This window comes from Plecotus auritus, assembly GCF_963455305.1.
Source record: "Plecotus auritus genome assembly, chromosome: 1".
NCBI classification, from domain to species: domain Eukaryota; kingdom Metazoa; phylum Chordata; class Mammalia; order Chiroptera; family Vespertilionidae; genus Plecotus; species Plecotus auritus.
Genome location: NC_137770.1, coordinates 118616149 through 118638840, shown reverse-complemented (window position 1 = coordinate 118638840; position 22692 = coordinate 118616149). Strand labels below are relative to the sequence as shown.

General features: G+C 38.9%; 1 protein-coding gene across 14 annotated transcripts in view; it reads left to right on the top strand.

Moving 5' to 3' along the window:
• Window positions 1-22692, top strand: part of NEO1 (neogenin 1) — a 352200-nt gene that overhangs the window by 132462 nt on the left and 197046 nt on the right. For all 14 annotated transcript variants that reach the window (XM_080657714.1, XM_080657720.1, XM_080657718.1 and 11 more), the window contains one exon: window positions 20030-20184. In XM_080657714.1, the coding sequence (XP_080513840.1) occupies window positions 20030-20184 (155 nt within the window). The remainder of the gene's footprint in view (window positions 1-20029; window positions 20185-22692) is intronic.

The following is a 22692-nucleotide window of genomic DNA, read 5'->3' as shown; positions in this document are numbered from 1 at the left end:
ACCATTGAAAAAAAGAAGCCAGGCACACATATAAAAACATACTGTATGATTCCATTTTTATAAAGTTCAAAAATAGGCAAAACTAATCTATGGTTTTAGAAATTAGAATAATCAGAACAAGGGCAGGGGAGTGACTGAATGTTACACAGTGGGGCTTCTGGTGTGTTAATGTTCTATTTCTTAATCTAAGTGGTGGTAGTTAACAATAATTCAAGCTGTATTGTTAATGTGTGTCACATGAGGTCTTCCTTTTTTGTTTACAGATAAGTCATTACATAGAAAAAAATTTTGGAAAATTTTATTTTGAAACTTGTCCAATAACTGAAAGTATTTTTATTTTCCTGATGGGGAAAGCAGTTTATGAGAAATGGTTGGAAATTTTATATATCTACATCTATATAAGATGTAATATAAAATACTTATTTACATAGTTATTTATATATATAGTCATCCTGTCTGACTTGTTATTTTTTTAAGAAATTATAGCTACAGGAAATTCCATAGTGAGTGTTAATGCAGAAAAGGTTGTAAGTTCATTCTTCATCTGTTAAATATTTCAAATTTATTGTTTTATCATTAACTCCTGGGATTTCTACACATACTGTGACGTGAATTAGCCCATCATGTATTTCCTGTCATCTCAGCTTTAAATGGGTTATGAGTTGTTTTTAAAGAAACAGGAATTTTTCTTTTTCTCTTAAAACATTCATAATAGTCTGTGATACATATCTCTCCTCACCCCCAAAAGAAGAAAATTTTCCATTTGTATTTTTGTGCACAAGTTGATAAATTCCAAATTGGCCACTTCCTTGAGTTTGTCAATACTCAACAAATTTACAACCAAAGTTTTAAATTCTCCCATCTTTCTCTGGTCACAACCTAACATTCTACTTTTATTCATCTGTTCTACTGTGTCTGATCTCTATCTACGTTAACACATTGATCTCCCCTTTTTTGCAGTTATCTTCATAATTTCACTTCCCTTTACTTCCTGATTAGTTACAATATTATACTCTCCTCATTAGAGGAGAGTATAGAACTCTCAATTCTCTTGGCTTATTTAGGATAAAAGCAAACTCTTCATAGCATGTGTACAAAACAACCACACCCTATATATGAAGTCAACTTTTTCAGTGTTAACTGAGAGGCACTGCAGAGAAGTTAGTTAAGAGCAGTCTCTGGACCAAGGATGCCTGGGTTCTAGTCTCATATCTGTCACTTACTTAGCTATGTGAATTTGACTAAGTTATTTAACTTATCTGTGTCTTAGTTTTTTTAATCAGTTGAATGACTTGTTATAAGGCTTAAGTAAATAAACTTTGGCACTGTTCCACCTGAACCTGGGATAGGAATAGAGTTATCTTTACCAAACTGCATATAATTTCCTTAATATACTGTGCTGTTTGATAGCTCTGTTCCCCTGTATCCTCTCACCCCCAGCTAAAATTTCCTCATAATCCTTTAAAATTAGTTAACATTACTACCCCTCTGTGAAGCTTTCTATAACCATCTTCATACCCCCAGGTAAATTTTATGTCTCGTAAAATAGCTATCTTTTTGCCAGCATTGTCTCTCACTGATTTGTTTATGTGCTTATTCCCAATACTACTAGACTGGGTTCTTATCAACATGGACTGCTCTTAATGAATTTTTATCATAATAGATTATTAGCAAAAAATTGTTAAGTGAGACTTTGTATTGAAATTGTGAAATGTGACAACTAGAATGATTTGATGTTTCTGGCAATTTTGTTACTCATCTTTTCCTTTGCACCTTGTTTTTCGTTGACTTCTATTATAAAAGAAATTGGGTTTAAAAAATATCTTCTAAAAGGTTATTCTGGAAAAAGATGAACCATTACTCCAGCTTATATAATTGAGGTAATTATTGCCACCTTTATATGCACACATGTTTATAAATAGCACCTTTATCATCTTTATTAATTCCCAGGAGCATGCCCATGCCATTCCCTTCCTCCTTTGCCCCCTGTATCCCGGCCCCCACCCCTACCTGCACATATTCCTAACCTCTAAGGGTCCCTGTGAGACTTGCAACTAGGGGAGCAATGGGTAGCAGCAGCTGAGTCCCAGGGCACTCTCCCTACAGGGAGCACATCTGTGCCATTCCCTTCCTCCTCTTCTTCCCCCACAGGCATGAATCTCCTAACCTCTAAAGCAGTGGTTCTCAACCTTCCTAATGCCGTGACCCTTTAATACAGTTCCTCATGTTGTGGTGACCCCCAACCATAAAATTATTTTCGTTGCTACTTCATAACTAATTTTGCTACTGTTAATGAATCGTAATGTAAATATCTGTGTTTTCCGATGGTCTTAGGCTCTACAGCAGCGGTTCTCAACCTGTGGGTCGCGAAATTACAGTTATGAAGTAGCAACGAAAATAATTTTATGGTTGGGGGTCACCACAACATGAGGAACTGTATTAAAGGGTCGCGGCATTAGAAAGGTTGAGAACCACTGCTCTAAAGGAACCCAGGACACTTGCAACCAGGGGAAGAATGGGCAGCAAAGCTCATCCTAGGCTAACCCCCTGAACCTGTCTCCAAGGCCCCCTATTCTCTGACTTACCAGTGAGCTAAGACAGCCCAGCTAGGCTACCTGTTGCTTCTATGCCCTTCCTTGTTTCACTTTCCTAAGTATATTTTTGCTGCACTCAATAAATTATTGCTTGCTTTTATTATTTCTTAATTTGTCTTTATTGTTGAAAGTATGACAGATTTCCTCCCTTTTTTTCCCCATTGACCCCCTCCACCCCTCACCCAGCCCTCCCAGGCCTTCACACAGTTGTCTGTGTCCATGGACTATGCATATAAGGTCCCCAGTTAATCTCTCCCCAACCATTCCCCACCCCCACTCCCACCACCCACGCCTTCCCTCTGAGATTTAGCAGTCTGTTCCATGCTTCTGTCTCTGGATCTATTTTGTTCATTAGTTTATTTTGTTTATTAGATTACACATTTAAGTGAGGTCATGTGATACTAATCTTTTCTCTGATTGGCTTATTTCACTTAGCATAATACTACTCTTCAGGTCCCTCCATGCTGTTTCAAAGGGTAAGAGGTCCTTTTTTATAGCTGCATAGTACCCATGACATAAATGTACCACAGCTTTTTTATCCACTCATCTACTGTTGGGCACTTAGGCTGTTTCCAGATCTTAGCTATTGTAAATTGTGCTGCTATGAACATAGGAATGCAGAACATTCGTTCTGATTGGTGTTTCAGGTTTCTTAGGATATATTCCTAGAAGTGGGATCACTGGGTCAAATGGAAGTTCCATTTTTAATTGTTTGCGGATGCACTGTACTGTTTTCCGTAGTGGCTGCACCAGTTTGCATTCCCACCAGTAGTGTACTAGGGTTTTTTTCTCACATCCCTGCCAGCACTTGTCATTTGTTGATGATAGCCATTCTGTCAGGTATAAGATGATACCTCATTGGCATTTTAATTTGTATCTCTCAGATGATTAGTGACTTCGAGCATTTTTCATGTTTCTTGGCCTTCTGTATGCCCACTTTGGAGAAATGCCTATTTAGGTCCGTTGCCCATTTTTTAATTGGATTGTTTGTCTTAAGTTGTATGAGTTCCTTATGTAAATTGGAAATTAACCCTTTATCAGATGTATCATTGGCAAATATGTTCTCCCATGCAGTGGGCTCCCTTTTAATTTGGTTGATGGTTTCTTTTGCTGTGCAGGAGCTTTTTATTTTGATGTAGTCCCATTTGTTTATTTTCTCCTTAGTTTTCTCTGCCCTTGGAGATGTATCAGCAAACATATTGCTATGAGAGATGTCTGAGATTTTGCTGCCTATGGTTTCTTCTAGGATTTTTATGGTTTCATGACTTCCACTTAAATATTTTATCCATTTTGAGTTTATTCTTGTGTATGATGTAAGTTGGTCTAGTTTCTTTCTTTTTCTTTTTTTTTTGCATGTACCTGTCCAATTTTCTCAGCACCATTTTTTGAAGAGACTCTTTTGACTCCATTGTATGCTTTTCCTCTTTCTGTCAAATATTAATTGAGTAATGGCTTGGGTGAATTTCTGGGTTTTCTGTTCTGTTACATTGATCTTATATGCCTGTTATTGTGCCAGTACCAGGCTGTTTTGAGTACAGTGGTTTTGTAGTGTAACTTGATATCTGCTATTGTGATTCCTCTAACTTTGTTCTTTTTTTTATTTTATTAATTTCTTTATTGATTAAGGTATCACATATTTGTCCTCATCCCCCCATTCCCATCCCAAACCCCTCCCACGCATGCCCCCACCCCACTGTTGTCCGTGACCACTGGTTAGGCTTATATGCATGCATACAAGTCCTTTGGTTGATCTCTCCCCCTTACCCCCACCCTCCCCTACCTTCCCTCTGAGGTATGACAGTCTGATCGATGCTTGCCTGTCTCCGGGTCAGTTTTTGTTAGTCAGTTTATGTGTTCATTATTTCCCCTAGATGAGTAAGATCATGTGATACAAGAAATACACCTATAAGAACCGAAAATGAGACAAGCAATATGGTTATGCTGAGAGGCAAATTAATCGGTCTGTAGTGAGTTTGTTTCTGGGCCAACAGTTCTTTTGAGTCCCAATTTCAATGTCAAACAGTTCCTTATGTGTACATGTCAGCAATGATATTTCAGTTCTGGATGGTGGACAAATGGTGGTAATGCAGGTCCGACCCTCTAGGTTTGGTCCTGGGCACCCTGCCGCGACGTGACGCACAGCTGCTGACTGCTAGTATGGCAAGGTGTCGTCAGCGTCTTCCATCTCTGGACTGTTTCTCTTCTGTCTTCATGGCTGGAGCAGTCCTGTCAATTCCTCTCTGTTGCAGGAATCCACATGGTCTTAGAGTTGTTTTCTGAAAATATACAAACATATTCTCGACCAAAAGTTAATAAAGGAATCTTTTCTATAAATTTGACTTGGGATCCTTTTTCATTTTTTGCCCAAACGATTTTCCTTTGGCTTGTTTTGACACCATGTGTGTTTTTCATGGGTGTCTTGCTGTTAGCATTACAAATGAAAGTTAATTTTCTAAAGTAAAAATTTTCTAGATGTAATTTACTTACAGGATATTTTTCCTTACATGATATTCTTCTACTATCCCCCCTTTTTTGATTTAAATATTAGGAGGCTTTTGGAAACTTTATAATGTAGTCTTGATAGCTTTTAAATTTTATTTTTTTGCACTAAAATATGACTGCTTTAGGTTCATAACTTTGTTCTTCTTTCTCAAGATTGCTGCGGCTCTTTGGGGTCTTTTTTGATTTCCTTATAATTTTTTTGAGTGCTTCTTGTAGGTCTGTGAAATATGCGATTGGTATTTTAATAGGGATTGCATTGAATCTATAAATTTCTTTGAGTAATGTGGACATTTTAATGATGTTGATTCTATCAATCCATAAACATGGTATATTCTTTCACTTGTTTATATCTTTGTCTATCTCTTTTTTCAACATCCTATAGGTTTCTCAGTACAGGTATTTTACCTATTGGTTAAGTTTACTTCTAAGTATCTTAATTTTTTTTGTTACAGTGGTAAAAGGGATTTTTTTTTTTTAGTTTCTCCTTCTGAGAGTTTATTATTGGTATATAGAAAAGCCATTCATTTCTGAGTGTTAATTTTGTATCCTGCTACATTACTGAATTCATTTATTAAATCTAGTAAATTTTTTTGTTGGAGTCTTTAGTGTTTTCTATGTACAATATCATGTCATCTGCAAATAATGAGTTTTACTTTCTCCTTCCCAATTTGGATGCCTTTTATTTTTCTTCTTTAGTGATCTCTGTGGCAGGAACTTCCAGTACTGTGTTGAATAACAGTGGTAAAAGTGGACATTCCTGTCTTGTTCCTGTTCTTAGGGAAAATGGTTGTAGTTTTTGCTCATTGAGTATGATGTTGGCAGTAGGTTTGTCATATATGGCCTTTATTATGTTGAGATCTGATCCCTCTATTGCCACTTTGCTGAGAGTTTTTATAAAAAAATTGTGCTTCTTCTGCATCAATTGATATGACCATGTGATTTCTGTCTTCCATTTTATTTATGTGATGCATCACGTTTATTGATTTGTATCCCCGGAATAAATCCCACTTTGTCATGGTATATGAACTTTTTAAAGTATTGCTTAATCCAATTTGCTAATATTTTGTTGAGGATTTTAGCATCTGTGTTCATCAGGGATATTGGCCTATAATTCTCTTCCTTTGTAGTGTTTTTATCTGATTTTGGAATAAGGATAATGCTGGCCTCATAAAAAGAGCTTGGAAATATCCCTTCCTCTTGGATTTTTTTGGAATAGTTTGAGGATAGTTTAGTCCTTCTTTGAATGTTTGGTAAAACTCCCCTGTGAAGCCATAGGGATGCCTCCCCTGGGTTTTCTGGGAGTTTATTATTATTATTACTGCTTCTATTTCATCAGTAGTTATCGGCCTATTCAGGTTTTCTGATTGAGTTTTGAAAAATAGTATTTTTTTAGGACTATGTCCATTTTGTCCCGGTTGTCCAGCTTGTTGAAATATACTTGTTCATAGTATCTTTCTATGATCCTTTGTATTTCTGTGTTATCGGTTATTACTTCATCCTGTTTTGTTTCTGATTGTATTTATCTGGGTCCTCCCTCTTTTTTTCTTGATGAGTTTGGCTAAAGGTTCATCAATCTTGTTTATCTTTTCAAAGAACCTGCTCTTGGTTTTAATGATCTTTTGTATTTATTTTTAGTCTCTATGTTACTGGTTTCCACTCTCATCTTGATTATTTCCTTCTTGTTATTACGGGCTTTTCTTTTTGTTCTCTTTCTAGTTCTTTAGGTTGTAGGGTTAAATAGTTTATTATTAATTTTTCCTTTTTTTTTTTTTGTAGACCTATAATACTATGAATTTCCCTCTCAGGACTGTGTTCACTGTGTCCCATAGATTTTGGGTAGTTGTGTGTTCATTTTCATTTGTTTCCGGAAGGTTTTTTATTTCATCTTTGATCTCTTTGATAACCCATTCCTTGTTTATTGTGCTATTTAGTCTCCATGTGTTTGAATGTTTTTGAGTGTTTTTATTGTAGTTGATTTCTAATTTTATTGTGATCCAAAAAGATGGTTAATATGTTTTCAATCTTCTTGAACTTATAGAGACTTAGTTTGTGTCCTAACATGTGGTCATTCTTTGAGAATGACCTGTGTGCACTTGAGAAGAATGCATATTCTATGGCTTTGGGATGAAATGTTCTTAAAATGTCAATTAATTCCATCTGGTCTAGTGTGTTGTTTAGGATCGCTGTTTCCTTGTTAATTTTGTGTCTGGAAGATTTGTCCAGTGATGTCAGTGGGGTGTTAAAGTTCCCTAGTATGATTTTGTTGCTCTCAATCTCCCTTAAAATCCTCAAGGAGTTTTTTCATATATTTGGGTGCTCCTGTATTGGGTGTACATATGTTTATCAGAGGTATATCCTCTTTTTGTATTGATCCCTTTTGTGTCATGAAGTGGCCTTCATTATCTCTTGTTATGACCTTCACTTTGAAGTCTATTTTGTCAAGTATGGGTATTGCTACCCCAGCTTTTTAAATTTTCCATTTGCTTGAGAAATTTTTATTCATCCCTTCACTTTCATTCTGTGTGTTTTGTTTTGAGGTGAGTCTCTTGGAACCGGCATTTAAGGGTACTATTTATAGGTACTTATTTGTTGCCATTCTTATTCTTTATGCATGTGTTCTTATTCTCTCTATTTCTTCTTACATTAGTCCCTTTTGCATTTCGTGTAGTGCTAGTTTGTTGGTAATAAAATCTTTTAGCCTGTTTTGTCTGTAAAGCTCTTTATTTCACCTTCAATTTTGAATTATAGCCTTGCTGGATAGAGTAGTCTTGAGTTCAGTCCCTTTTCATTACTTTATATACTTAATGCCTTTCCCCTCTGACTTGAAGTGTTTTTATTGAGAAATCAGCTGATAGCTTAATGGGAGCTTCCTTGTAGGTAACTTTCTGTCTCTCTCTTGCAGCCTTTAAGATTCTTTGTTTTGTCTTTAATGTTTGCCATTTTAATTATGATGTATCTAGGTTTGGATCTTTTGGGGGTCATCTTGATTGGGTCTCTCTTTGTTTCCTGAACTTGAATGACTTTTTCCTTCACCAGGTTAGGGAAATTTTCTGCCATTATTTCTTCATCAGGTTCTCTATTCCTTTCTAGAATCTACTACTTCTGGTACCCCTATGATACAAATGTTGTTATGTTTCATGTTGTCCCAAAGCTCCCTTAGACTCTTGCTTTTTATTTTTATTTTTCATTTGCTTTTCTGAATGGGTGATTTTTCCTACCTTGTTTTCTCATTCCTTGATTCAGTCCTCAGCTTCATCTAGTCTACTGTTGAATCCTTCCAGGGTGTTCTTTATTTCAGCTATGTCATTCCTCATTTCCAATTTATTCTTATTTATTATTCCAACTTGTCTTTTTATGTTGGTGTAGCTCTCGTTAAGTCCCTTAAAATTCTAATTTAATTGCTTGTGGTTCTCACTGAATTGTTTGAGAACACTTATTACCATTACTTTGAATTCTTTATCTGACAAATTGCTTGCCTCCATTTCATTTAGTTCCTTTTCTGGTGATTCCTCCTTTTCTTTCATTTCTTCATCTCCACATTTTTTATGTTTCTTTGTTTTGTTTTTATGTATTAGATTAAATTACTTTGCCTCCCAGACTTTGTGGGTTGGTCTTATGTAGTAGGTTTTTGTGGGACCTAATGGTTCAGTCTCTTATATTACCTGAGCTGAGGGCTCTAGGATGACCCTTGTTTGAGTTATTTGGGTTCTTAGGTTGTAATTGGGTCATGAATATTGTCCTATTTTTTAAGATGGAATCTCCTCTGAGCCTGGCTGACTGTGAGGCTCACCCCTTACCACACTTCGAGCTCTTGTGGAGGTACTGACCAAACAAACGAAAATAAGAAACAAAACAAAACATACACAAGACCCCTACCGCACCAACAAAAGCAACCACCAGAGAAGAGAGAATTAGGAACGAGAAGAGAGAAGTAGAAAGATAGAAAAAAAGAAAAAATATGAGCTGAAAACAAACACACAAAAAAAAGCACAAACCAAAACAACAAATAAAAGGGCGGAAGGAATATGTAGATGCTAAACTAAAATAAAAGAAAATAAGAATTAGGGGGAATAAGGGAAGAAAAATGGTTTAAAATAATGGAGGAAGAAAAATGAAAAAAAATTTTGAAATGGAAAATAAAGGAGAAGGCAGATAGCTCTAAAATAAGAAGAGGAAAAAAAAAGATGAAAAAGCATGAGAAAAAGGAGAGAGAGGAAGAAAGGGAAAAAAATTGAGTAGTTTAAAAAAGAAGAAAAACAAATGGAATAGGAAAAGGGAAGAGGAAAATTAGATATGTGAATGAAACAATAGAGACTAGAATAATAACAAATCAGTAAAGCAGATAGATGAAGTTAAATTAAGAAAGGAAATAAAAGGAAGGAAAGAGAAAAAGAAAAAGATGATCAACGAGGAAAAAAAGTGAAACAGCACTCATTTCAGTAGTTTAGCTCCCTATGGGAACCTTTTTGAATCATAGTCTGATGACTGTGGCTGACTTGTCTGTCTACTAATTCTGGGCTTCCTGTGAGGTACTTAAGTGCTAACCACTGTCAGAAATCGCCCTTCTTTGGCTTTCAGCAATCTGCTTGAAGCTCCAAGTGATCCACCATTTGTGTGTCTCCATAGGACTTGGCTGCAAGCAGGAGGGGCCCTCTAAAATAGGTGTGTTAGCAGCATGGGCCCAGGGTTGGGTCAGCAAACTTCCAGTTTCCCTGGACTCCACCTATTTGCCTACTAGCTACTTTTGCCTGCTAGTCAGCTGTCAATCTTAATCACTCAAAAATAAGTTTATGAAAGTGCTTTAGGCAGGGGAGGTGCTATTTAGCTTTCAGGGGATGTGGTGGGTGTGTTTCCCAGTTCCAGAGCTACTCTTGGAGTGACCCAAAATATTTCCCTGTCCTAGGCTGGGCAGAGATACTTGTATGGAGTCCAGTGGGATAGGTTGGAAACCTGGAGTTTCTATCAGTTCTTCTGTGTAAATTACCAGTCAAGTTCCCAGGATGGTGGGGTGGATGGCTCCTCCCCCAACCCAGTCACTGCTGCTTCCCTGAGATTGTTCAAACTCATGGACTTAACCTCTGCAAAGATCAAAATGCAGGGTGTGGCTAGCAGGTCTTCTAGGGTGGGGTGGGCTGTATCACCTCAGGCAGGGTTTCTCTTCTGTTTCTGCCCTGCTGCTATTCAGGAAAAATGGCCATTTTGGTTTTGGGGGGCATATGACCAAATGCCAGGACTCCTGGCTGCTGCTTTTCCACGTCTTCCCCTAATGCTTCCCATTCCAGCCTCTCCTTAGGCACCTGAAGTCCATTCCTCAATCCCTGCATCGAAGCCTTCGGTGAATAGCTACAAGTGGAAACTCTTGTGCTCTGTGTTACACACACCACCACCACCACCACCACCACCACCACCAGCACCACCACCACCCCACCCCCCCCCAAAACAAAAAAACAAAACTGCAGCCTTCTCTCTGACTGGCTGTGGACTACCTCTTCCGGCTCCATACTCTGCCATGACCAGCAGCCCTGCCACCTTTCACGGCTGGTTGATACGTGTGCCATTCGTTTCGGCTCTGGTGCTCTGGGCTGTGGAGTCCAGCCTGGGTTCGGGCCTCAGACCTTCCTGTAGTCGGGAGCTCCCGCCTCACTCCAGGCCAGCCACCCCTGGGAGCTGGTCAGCTCCTCTTGCGACCTCGCCCTTCCAACTGGTCTCCAGGTGTTTTCTGTCATTCCTTCATGTAAGTCTCCTTCTCAGTTGGATCTCAGTTGTATGTTCCCCACTTTAGTTTTATTTCCTGTCTGGCCCTGGGAGGAGGTGTAATAAGAAAGTTCTGCCTATTCAGCTGCCATTTTTTCTTTCTCTCTCTGTTGCTTCTTAAGATCAAATGTTCTTTCCCTTCTTGGCTTAACCTGCTTACCTGGGCTTCTACCTGCTCTCTATACTCTTACTCTTCATTTACACAAATTAAAAAGCTAATCTGGACTTTTTCTGAGGATCTGCCCACTCTAGCTAGTATAATGAAAAAGGAGGAAAGCAGATTGAAAATGAGGAAATAAAACTGCCTCTTTTTACAGACAACATATAGTTATCTATAAATATATTTTGTATGTATGTAGATAATAATAAAGTTGTCTATAGAAAGTTACTAGAACAAATAAGTGAGTTTAGTATGACCATGGGATGAAAGGTCAGCATACATAAATCACTTCCACCTCTACATACTAGCAGTGATAAATAGGAAACTAAAAAAATTTTGAAGTCCCATTTACAGTAGCACCAAAAATTTAAAATATTTAGGCATATACCTAACAAAGTATGAACAAGATTTATATATTGAAATACATAAAACATTGATGAGAGAAATGAAACTAAAGATCTAAATAAATGGAGAGATAAACAATGTGCCGGAAAAAAAGACTCCATATTTTCACAATGTCAAGTTGCCACAAATTCAACACAATCCCAATCAAAATTCCAGCAGACTGAGCACATTTTATCTCAATTGTTAAAAAAAAAAACACCTGCTGGTGTTTTTCTAAAAAAAAAAAAAAAAAAAAAATAGAAACTGCCTACAGTGGAGCTTGCTTCCTTTGTGATATAGGGAGTTCCTTTTCATTTGAAACTTTCAGAGATTAGTAAGATACCCCTTTTCAAAGATGTTGTGTGGGAAATTACAGCATTAGATGGCAAGTTGGATTAGAATTCAGTGGTTCTCAACCTTTCTAATGCCGCGACCCTTTAATACAGTTCCTCATATTGTGGTGACCCCCAACCATAAAATTATTTCCGTTGCTACTTCATAACTAATTTTGCTACTGTTATAAATTGTAATGTAAATATCTGTGTTTTCTGATGGTTAGGCGAACTTGCTAGCGGTTCCCAACCTGTGGGTCGCGAATGTAGAGCCTAAGACCATCGGAAAACACAGATATTTACATTACGATTCATTAACAGTAGCAACATTACAGTTATGAAGTAGCAACGAAAATAATTTTATGGTTGGGGGTCACCACAACATGAGGAACTGTGTATTAAAGGGTGGCAGCATTAGAGAGGTTGAGAACCACTGGATTAGATGATCTACTTTACCCTTCTGGCTCAAAATCTTAATGAATGTTATTTGTAAGTGTGTGATTACAACTTTGGGGCAAGGTGAAATGGAGTTAGAGAGTTGCTACAATATTCAGGCTTTTTCTAATACACTTAACTTTCCCCAAAGATCCTATCACTCTTCCTCCCATTCTTAAGAACCATTTCTTTTTTATTTTTTTAAATTTTTTTATTAAGGTATTATATGTGTACATATCTTACCATTGCCCCCCCCCCATCCCACTCCCATACATACCCTCACCCCCCAATGTTTTCATCCGTTGGTTACTCTTATATGCATGCATATAAGTCCTTCAGTTGATCTCTTATTTCCCCCACCTCTCCCTAACCTTACTGCTGTAATTTGACAGTCTGTTTGATGCTTTACTGCCTCTGTATCTATCTTTTTGTTCATCAGTTTATACTGTTTTTCATTATCCCCAAATGAGTGAGATCATGTGGTATTTTTCTTTCATTGACTGGCTTATTTCACTTAGCATAATGTTCTGTAATTCCATCCAGGTGCCTACAAATGGTAATACTTCCTTCTTTTTTATGGCAGCATAGTATTCCGTTGTGTAGATGTGCCATAGTTTTCTGATCCAGTCATCTGCTGATAGGCACTTAGGCTGTTTCCAAATCTTAGCTATTGCAAATTGTGCTGCTATGAACATAGGGGTGCATATATCCTTTCTGATTGGCGTTTCTAGTTTCTTAGGGTATATTCCTAGGAGTGGGATTACTGAGTCAAATGGGAGTTCCATTTTCAGTTTTTTGAGGAAACTCCATACTGTTCTCCACAGTGGCTGCACCAGTCTGCATTCCCACCAGCAGTGCACGAGGGTTCCTTTTTCTCCGCATCCTCGCCAACACTTGTCGTTTGTTGATTTGTTGATGATAGCCATTCTGACAGGTGTGAGATGGTATCGCATTGTCGTTTTGATTTGCATCTCTCGGATAATTAGTGACTTTGAGCATGTTTTCATGTGTCTCTTGGCCTTCCTTCTGTCTTCTTTTGAAAAGATTCTATTTAGGTCTGTGGCCCATTTTTTTATTGGATCATTTATCTTCCTTTTATTAAGTTGTATAAGCTGCCTGTAGATGTTGGAGATTAAACCTTTATCAGTGATAACATTTGCAAATACGTTCTCCCATACAGTGGGATTTGTTGATGGTTTCTTTTGCTATGAAAAAGCTTTTTATTTTGATGTAGTCCCATTTGTTTATTTTCTCTTTGGCTTCCGTTGCCCTAGGGGCAGTATCAGTGAAGAAGTTCTTACGGCATATGTCTGAGATTTTGCTGCCTGTGGATTCCTCTAGTATTTTAATGGTTTCCCGTCTTATATTTAAGTCCTGTATCCATTTTGAGTTTATTTTTGTGTATGGTGTAAGTTGGTGATCTGGCTTCATTTTTTTGCATGTATCTGTCCAATTTTCCCAACATCATTTATTGAAGAGACTGTCTTGACTCCATTGTATGTTCATGCCTCCTTTGTCAAATATTAATTGCGCATAGTGGTTTGGGTCAATATCTGGATTCTCTATTTTATTCCATTGATCTATAAGTCTGTTCTTGTGCCAGTACCAGGCTGTTTTGAGGACAGTGGCTTTATAATACAGCTTGAAATCTGGTATTGAGATCCCTCCTACTTTATTCTTCTTTCTCAGGATTGCTATGGCTATTTGGGGTCTTTTTGTATTCCAGATGAACTTTTGGAGAGTTCTTTTTAGGTCTGTGAAATATGCCGTTGGTATTTTAATGGGGAGTGCATTGAATCTATCGATTGCTTTGGGTAGTATGGACATTTAAATGATGTTGATTCTGCCAATCCATGAACATGGTATGTTCTTCCATCTGTTTACATCTTCCTCTATCTCTTTTTTCAGTGTCCTGTAGTTTTCCGCATATAGGTCTTTTACCTCCTTGGTTAGGTTTATTCCCAAGTATCATTTTTTTGGTGCGATCTTAAACGGGATTGCTTTTTTAGTCTCTCTTTCTGTAAGTTCACTATTGGTGTATAGAAATGCCATAGATTTCTTGGTGTTAATTTTGTATCCTGCTATGTTGCCGAATTCATTTATTAAGTCTGATAGTTTTTTCATGGAGTCTTTCGGGTTTTTTATGTACAATATCATGTCATCTGCAAATAAGGACAGCTTTACTTCTTCTTTTCCAATTTGGATGCCTTTTATTTCTTCTTCTTGTCTAATTGCAATGGCTAATACTTCCAGTACTATGTTGAACAGGAGTGGTGAGAGTGGGCATCCCTGTCTTGTTCCTGTTCTTAGGGGAAATGGTTTTAGTTTTTGCCCATTGAGTATGATGTTAGCTGTGGGTTTATCATATATAGCTTTTATGATGTTGAGGTATGATCCTTCTATTCCCACCTTGTTGAGAGTTATCAAGAAAGGTTGTTGGATTTTGTCAAATGCTTTTTCTGCAACAATTGATATGACTATGTGATTTTTATCTTTCAATTACTTTATGTGATGTATCATATTTATTGATTTGCGGATATTGTAACATCCTTGCATTCCTGGGATAAACCCTACTTGGTCATGGTGTATGATCTTTCTGATGTACTGCTGGATCCGATTTGCTAGAATTTTGTTGAGGATTTTGTCATCTACGTTCATGAGGGATATTGGCCTGTAATACTCCTTCATTGTGTTGTCTTTATCTGGTTTTGGTATTAGGGTGATGCTGGCTTCATAGAAGGAGCTTGGAAGTATTCCTTCCTCTTGAATTTTTTGGAATAGTCTGAGGAGGATAGGTTTTAGTTCTTCCTTGAATGTTTGGTAAAACTCTCCTGTGAAGCCGTCTGGCCCCGGGCTTTTGTTTGCTGGAAGCTTTTTGATGACTGCTTCAATTTCTAACATAGTTACTGGCATATTGAGCTGTTTAGATTCTTGCTGATTGAGTTTTGGAAGGTTATATTTTTCTAGGAATCTGTCCATTTCCTCCAGGTTGTCCAGTTTGTTGGAATAGAGTTGTTCGTAGTATTTTTTAACAATCCTTTGTATTTCGGCAGGATCTGTTGTTATTTACCTCTTTCATTTCTGATTTTGTTTATTTGGGTCCTCTCTCTTTGCTTCTTGGTGAGCCTGGGTAGAGGTTCATCAATCTTGTTCATCCTTTCAAAGAACCAGCTCTTGGTTTTGTTGATCTTTTGTATTGTTTCTTTGGTCTCTATGTCGTTTATCTGTGCTCTGATCTTTATTATTTCCTTCCTTCTGCTTACGCTGGGCTTTTCTTGTTGCTCTTTTTCTAACTCTTTGAGTTGTTGGGTTAGGTATTTTATTACCATTGTTTCTTTTTTTTTCTTGCAGTATGCTTGTAGAGCTATGAACTTCCCTCTCAAGACTGCTTTCGCTGTGTACCATAGATTTTGGATTGTAGTGTTTTCATTGTCATTTGTTGCCATGATGTTTTTTATTTCTTCCTTGATCTCTCTGGTAACCCAATCATTGTTTAATAGCATGCTGTTTAGTCTCCATGTGTTTGATTTCTTTGGGTTGTTTTTGTTGTAGTTGATTTCCAGTTTTATGCCACTGTGGTCTGAGAAGATGCTTGATATGATTTCTATCTTCTTGAATTTGAAGAGACTTTGCCTATGTCCCAATATATGGTCTGTCTTTGAAAATGACCCATGTGCACTTGAGAAGAATGTATATTCTGTGGCTTTGGGGTGAAATGTTCTGAAGATGGCAATTAATTCCATATGGTCTAGTGAGTCATTTAGGATTGATGTTTCTTTGCTGATTTTTTGTTTAGAGGATTTGTTCAATGATGATAGTGAGGTAATAAAGTCTCCTACTATGATTGTATTGCTGTCAGTCTCTCCCTTGATATCCTCTAGGAGTTTTTTTTATGTATTTTGGGTGCTCCTGTATTGGGTGCGTATATGTTTACCAGAGTTATTTCTTCTTGTTGGATTGCTCCCTTTAGTATTATGACGTGGCCTTCCTTATTTCTTGTTATGTCCTTTACTTTGAGATCTAATTTGTCAGATATCAGTATTGCTACCCCAGCTTTTTTTTCAGTTCCATTTTGCCTGGAAAACCTTTTTCTATCCCTTCACCCCCAGTCTGTGTGCATCTTTTTTTCTGAGGTGGGTTTCTTTTAGACAGCAGATATATGGGTCTTGTTTTCTTATCCAATCTGTTACCCTATGTCTTTTGATTGGGGCATTTAATCCATTTACATTTAAAGTTTTTATTGATAGGTACCTAATTGTCGCCATTTTTAGTCTTTACCCCTGTGTTCCTTCTTCGCTTCCTATTTCTTTCTTTCTTTTTTTTTTTTTGTACAGCAGACCCTTTAGCATATCTTGCATTGCTGTTTTGGTGGTAATAAATTCCCTTAGTCCCTTTTTGTCTGTGAAGCTCCTGATTTCACCTTCAATTGTGATTGATAGCCTTGCTGGGTACAGTATTCTTGGATTCAGACCCTTCCTTTGCATGACTTTGTAGATTTCATTCCATTCCCTTCTGGCCTGATGAGTTTCTGTTGAGAAATCAGTTGCTAGTCTGATGGGGGTTCCTTTGTATGTAACTTTCTGTCTCTCTCTTGCCGCTTTTAAGATTCTTTGTCGTTGGTGTTTGCCAATTTAATTATGATGTGCCTTGGCGTCGGTCTTTTGGGGTTCCTTTTGCTTGGGACTGTGTGAGCTTCTTGGATTTGTGTGGGTTTTTTCTTCCCTATATCAGGGAAATTTTTGTCATTATTTCTTCAAACAGGTTTTCTATTCCTTGCTCAGTTTCCTTTTCTTCTGGAACCCGTATTATGCGGATGTTGTTTTCTTTCGTGTTGTCCCAAAGTTCCCTTAGGCTCTCCTCCTGCCTTTTAATTTTTTTTTCTAGAAGTTACTCTACTTGGGTATTTTTTCCCATGTTGTCTTCTAGCTCACTGATGCGGGCCTCTGCTTCTTCTAGTCTACTCTTGGTGCTTTCTATTGAGTTCTTTACAGCAGCAATGTCATTTTTCATTTCTTCTTGGTTCTTCTTCATTTCCTCTTGGTTCTTGCTCATATTGTTGAATTTGTCTTCCATTCTTTTCAGCCACCTTATGACCATTTCTCTGAATTCTTTCTGTGGAAGGTTACTTACCTCCATTTCATTTAATTCCTTTTCTGGTGATGCCTGCTTTTCTTTCATATGCATGCTGTTTCTTTGTCTCCCCATGGTCTCTCTTCTCTTGATGTCTGGTTATGTAGTTCTCTCTCTCCTGCGTTGATTTAAAGGCACAAAATACTGCACTACCAGGTACAACACACAAGGCACTGAACAGAAATGTATTCATGATATTAATAACCTCCAATAAAGGTGACCAACAGAGAAAGGCATATTCGGGGATAGGAGAGAAAGAAGAAGAGGAGAAAAGAAAGAAAGAAAGAAAAAAAGAAAAAAGGAGTGTGAAAATGAAATTGGGAAAAGGGAAAGTAAAGAAAACAAAAAAGTAAGAGAGACAAGAAAGTGACTAAGAGAGAAAGGGGAACAAACTATATATATGGGGATAAAAGTCCAATAGAACAATCACTAATCCCAGCAAATGCCAGCAACAAGTACCTGGGGATTAATACAAACTACAACAACAACTAATATTGAGTGAGGCAAGGGAAAACAGAAGCACAAAGCAAACAAAAAAATAAACAAACAAAGAAGAATAAGCAAACAATCTCACAAAAAAGCATAAAAATTCGATATAATCAACATTCAAGCAAACAACAAGAAAAGGACAGAGAGAAAAACTATTTTTTTGGATAGTTAAGACAGCAAAGAGAGAGGTGTACAAGGACTTGGAGCAGGGGATTGGAGATTAGATATGTAAGTAGGGTGAAATTTTAACAGGGGGTAAACAGAAAGAATAGGGGAAATCTAAAGCAGGAAAGGGGTAAGATAAACAGGACACCGAAATGGGGAAGGTTAGGAAGAGTGTGATGGCATAAAGGTAGAGTTGAGATAAAGTAAAACGATGCTAAAGGAAAGATGAAAATAGAATGTAGAACACTAATCCCAAAGTAAAATGAAGAGAAAATAAAATGACACTTAAAAAAAAAAAAAGATAAAATAGCAGTAGTAATAATACGGATTGAAAATAAAAATGTAATAATTGAAAAAGTAAAATCAACTGAGGAAAAAAGAAAAATTAGTTTCTTGAGTAAAAGATGCAAAAAATGAAAGTAAAAAAATAAGAAATAAAAATAAAATGTGGAGTAGTGAAGGTCATTCACTTCCTCTGTTGTTCTGTTTGGCACGCCTGTTTCTCAGTCCGGACAGTATTGCAGTTCCCTGCTTTCCACTACTCTTCAGTGTTGTAAGCCAGTCCTGATTTTAAGCAGGCAGTTTGTCTTAATTTCTCGTATTCCTTTATTTTTGGTTACACAGAGTCAATTTGTGATTCAGCCCCTGGGTGGCAGTGTTTCTGGAATGACTTCTGGGTCTATCTATGGCCTCTCTAGGCAGTGTTAGAGCCTTCTTTCCCTGTGGTACTCACTACCGGTTTGTGGGAGTGGGCTGCCTCAGAGCTGTCTCTCCGATGGTCACTCCCCGCTCCGATCCCCAGGTTCCAGAAAAACAACTTTCCCCTGCAGTCTCCCAGGGTGTCCCCAACTGGGTGATCCTATGTATTGGGCTTAGTAATCAGAAGCAAGAATTTGAAGAGGAAAAAGCCCAAGTGTGCGAACTCGGGGGCTGCACGTAAGTCTCAGCAGCCGGCACCCTGAAATTCTTAGGGTGTCCCTGCACGTCAGATCAAAATGGGTTGCTTTTTAGAGATCCCTTCTGTTAGCAGCTCTGAGGACCCTCTTCCACATTCACAGATCACGCCAGCCCCAACAGCCACGGATTTTTCTAGGCACAGACTTCCCTGGTCCTCCAGCTCCCGCAAAATACACGTTCCTCTCTCCCGCGGGGACCAGAGACCTCACCTTATCCCAGGCGAAATCTGACCTTTCTGTGGTGGAGTGTAGAGCTCCTCTGAATCCACGTGTTTGCGCCAACTGGGGAGCTGTGTTCTGGTGCTCGCAGCTGTTCCGTGGGTGCTGCAGTTGTGGATTCTCAGGCTTCCGATAAGCTCCACTTTCCCGTTCAAGATGGCGCAGACTCCGCGTCCAAGCCCGCAGCTCCGGGAGGGACCCAGCCATAGAGGGGGCTGTCAGGTCAGGGGAACCCCGTCTAGCAGTCCCCCACCTTCTTCTGGAGTTTAGCTGTCCCTTAACTTGCCAACAAACACTCCTCGTGTGACCCTCAGCTGTTCTTTCTTTCTGCTCCAGGACAAGGCTCTGAACACGTCTGTCTATTCCGCCGCCATTTTTCCTCCCACTTTAAGAACCATTTCTTGATGTTACTAATTAGGAGTATGTTGCGTAAATGATCTGTTTTAAGGTCTCTGTCACATTTATATTACTTTTTTTGTGGGGGGATACACATTAAGTGACTAAAAAGAAAGATAATGTCAATTTTCTCAACTCTTTGAATTTTAATTATGGCCCTTCCAAAATGGTATAAATCATAGGGAAATAGCCTTTAATATTTATTTTTAGCTTAGAACATTCATATTATCAATTTTTTCAATATAATCAATTTACTATATATTTCTCAACAAGGAAATTCAGAAATGATCTTAAAAATTAAAATTATTCTTCTAGTTACACCAGAATGTCAATTTTTAAAGATATTTTGTTCCTGACATATATTTTAAAAAGATATTTATGTTTTTATAAAAATATGTGAAAACTTCAAATATTTAAAACACCTGTGAATTCTGGGATTTAAAAAAAATTGCTTGAAATATGAATACCTATGTTTATTTTCATTAATATCTTCATTTTCTTTCTATTTTAAAGCCCAACCTGAATTCCTGAAGCAGCCTACTAATATATATGCTCATGAATCTATGGATATTGTATTTGAATGTGAAGTGACTGGGAAACCAACTCCAACTGTGAAGTGGGTCAAGAATGGGGATATGGTTATCCCAAGTGATTACTTTAAGATTGTAGTAAGTACTTTTTAAAAGAAGGACACTTATCTCTGAAACCTTTAAATGTCTTTGAATGTAATTATTAAGAGACTTGCTATCTTATATACACCAGTTTATATACTGCCAACAAAGATAGAAAAATTAACACAGAATATAATCTCTTCATTGGATGATGGGAAAGCTGAGCCCAGAAATATTTTGGTAGTTTATATAAGATCACATAGCAAATAGTACTAGGTCTAGTATTCCTGCTAAACATTCTAGCACTGTTAAACACAGCTGCCACCATTTTCTGGGTAATGATTATTATGTGTATGCATGTGCGTGCGTGCATGCACATGTGTGCATGCTATGCACCAATTGTCTTTATATCTCTCAAGGAGCAGAAATCTGTCCTCCATATACTGATGCTCAGGCCCTTCAAAATAAGTATGACCCAGTGTTGGACAGTTATTGTGATATTATATGTGAAGATTCTTTTAGAAAGTAAATGCAAAAGTAAATAATTAGTGTTAAATATATTTAAGAATATCAGCCATTACTACTTTTTACTTTATATTAAATACATCCTATCTAATAAAAGAGTAATATGCAAATTGACTGTCACACCAAGACACAAGATAGCTGCCCCCATGTGGACACAAGATGGCCACCACAAGTTGGCCGCCACAAGGTGGTCGCCACAAGATGGCCACCACAAGATGGCCTGCAGGGGAGGGCAGTGGTGGGCAGTTGGGGGTGACCAGGCTGGCAGAGGAGGGCAGTTGGGGGAGACCAGGCCAGCAAGGGAGGGCAGTTGAGGGGGATCCAGGCCTGCAGTGGAGGGCAGTTGTGGGGGGACCAGGTTTGCAGGGGAGGGTAGTTGTGGGGGAACCAGGCCTGCAGGAGAGGGCAGTTGGGTGGACCAGGCCTGCAGGGAAGGGCAGTTGTGGGGGACCAGGCTTCAGGGGCAGGCAGTTGTGGGCAATCAGGCCAGCAGGGAGGGCAGTTGGGGGGACCCAGGCCTGCAGGGGAGGGCAGTTGTGGGGGACCAGGCTTCAGGGGAGGGAAGTTGTGGGCAATCAGGCCAGCAGGGAGGGCAGTTAGGGGTGACTGGGCTGGCAGAGGAGGGCAGTTTGGGGAGACCAAGTCTGCAGAGGAGCGCAGTTGTGGGCAATCATGCCAGCAGGGATGGCAGTTAGGGGTGACAGGGCCAGCAGAGGAGGGCAGTTGGAGGGGACCAGGCCATCAGGGGACGGCAGTTGTGGGGGACCAGGCTTCAGGAGAGGGCAGTTGTGGGCAATCAGGCCAGCAGGGAGGGCAGTTAGGGGTTACTGGACTGGCAGAGGAGGGCAGTTGGGGGAGACCAGTTCTGCAGAGGAGGGCAGTTGTGGGCAATCAGGCCAGCAGGGAGGGCAGTTAGGGGTGACTGGGCCTGCAGGGGAGGGCAATTTGGATGACCAGGGCGGCAGGGGAGGACAGTTGGGGGGGGGGGACCCAGGCCTGCAGGGGAGGGCAGTTGGGGGTGACCAGGCCAGCAAGAGAGGGCATTTAGCGGTAACTGGGCCAGCAGGGAAGGGCAGTTGGGTGCGACCAGGCCTGCAGGGGAGGATAGTTGGGGGTGACCAGATTGGCAGGGGAGGGCAGTTAGGGGTGACCAGGCCAGCAGGGGAGGGCTGTTAGGGGCAATCGGGCCGGCCGGGGAGCAGTTAGTCGTCGATCAGGCTGGCAGTGGAGTGGTTAGGGGGTGATCAGGCTGGCAGGCAGAAGCGGTTAGGGGCAATTAGGCAGAGGCAGGCGAGCAGTTGGGAGCCAGCAGTCCTGGATTGTGAGAGGGATGTCCGACTGCCCATTTAGGCCTGATCCCGGTGGGTCGGACATCTCTCAAGGGGTTCCAGATTGGAGAGGGTTCAGGCTGGGCTGAGGGACAACCCCCCCCTTGTGCACGAATTTCGTGTACCGGGCCTCTAGTTTTTAATAAAGATTGTCTATTATTATCATTATCTAACATCCTAGTAATCAAATTATCTAGGTTTTAGTAACAAGGATTGATGACATATCTTTAAATATATGACATTCATAGAAATAATCAAAAGTAATTATGGTTGTTAAAGACTTACTGTCATTGTAAGTTTCTTATATATGTAGGGGTATATTTTCTGTTTTCAAAATTTATACTCTCATAAGTTACAAAAAGTAATTCATAATATTTAAATGTAACCAAAAAGCAATGTTTATGGTTAAAGTAGCATTTTTTACTCTTAGTATTTTTAAAAATCTTAAAACCATATTATACTATATCAATAGCATTAACAATAGTTGACATCCCTATAAGTGTGGGTAGTTTTCTTTATAGTTTAAGGAAAGCTTCATGTATATGCAACCTGATTTAACTTAGTATAGTCTAATCTATCAGAGCTATTGATACTAAAAATAATATTTAAAAAATGCCTTGAAGTCACAAATTTAGACTTTTACTACGTTCACATGGTACTGCATGCCAGATATTTTTCCAAGCAAAAATGTAAGTTTGCAAACATTGTGAGT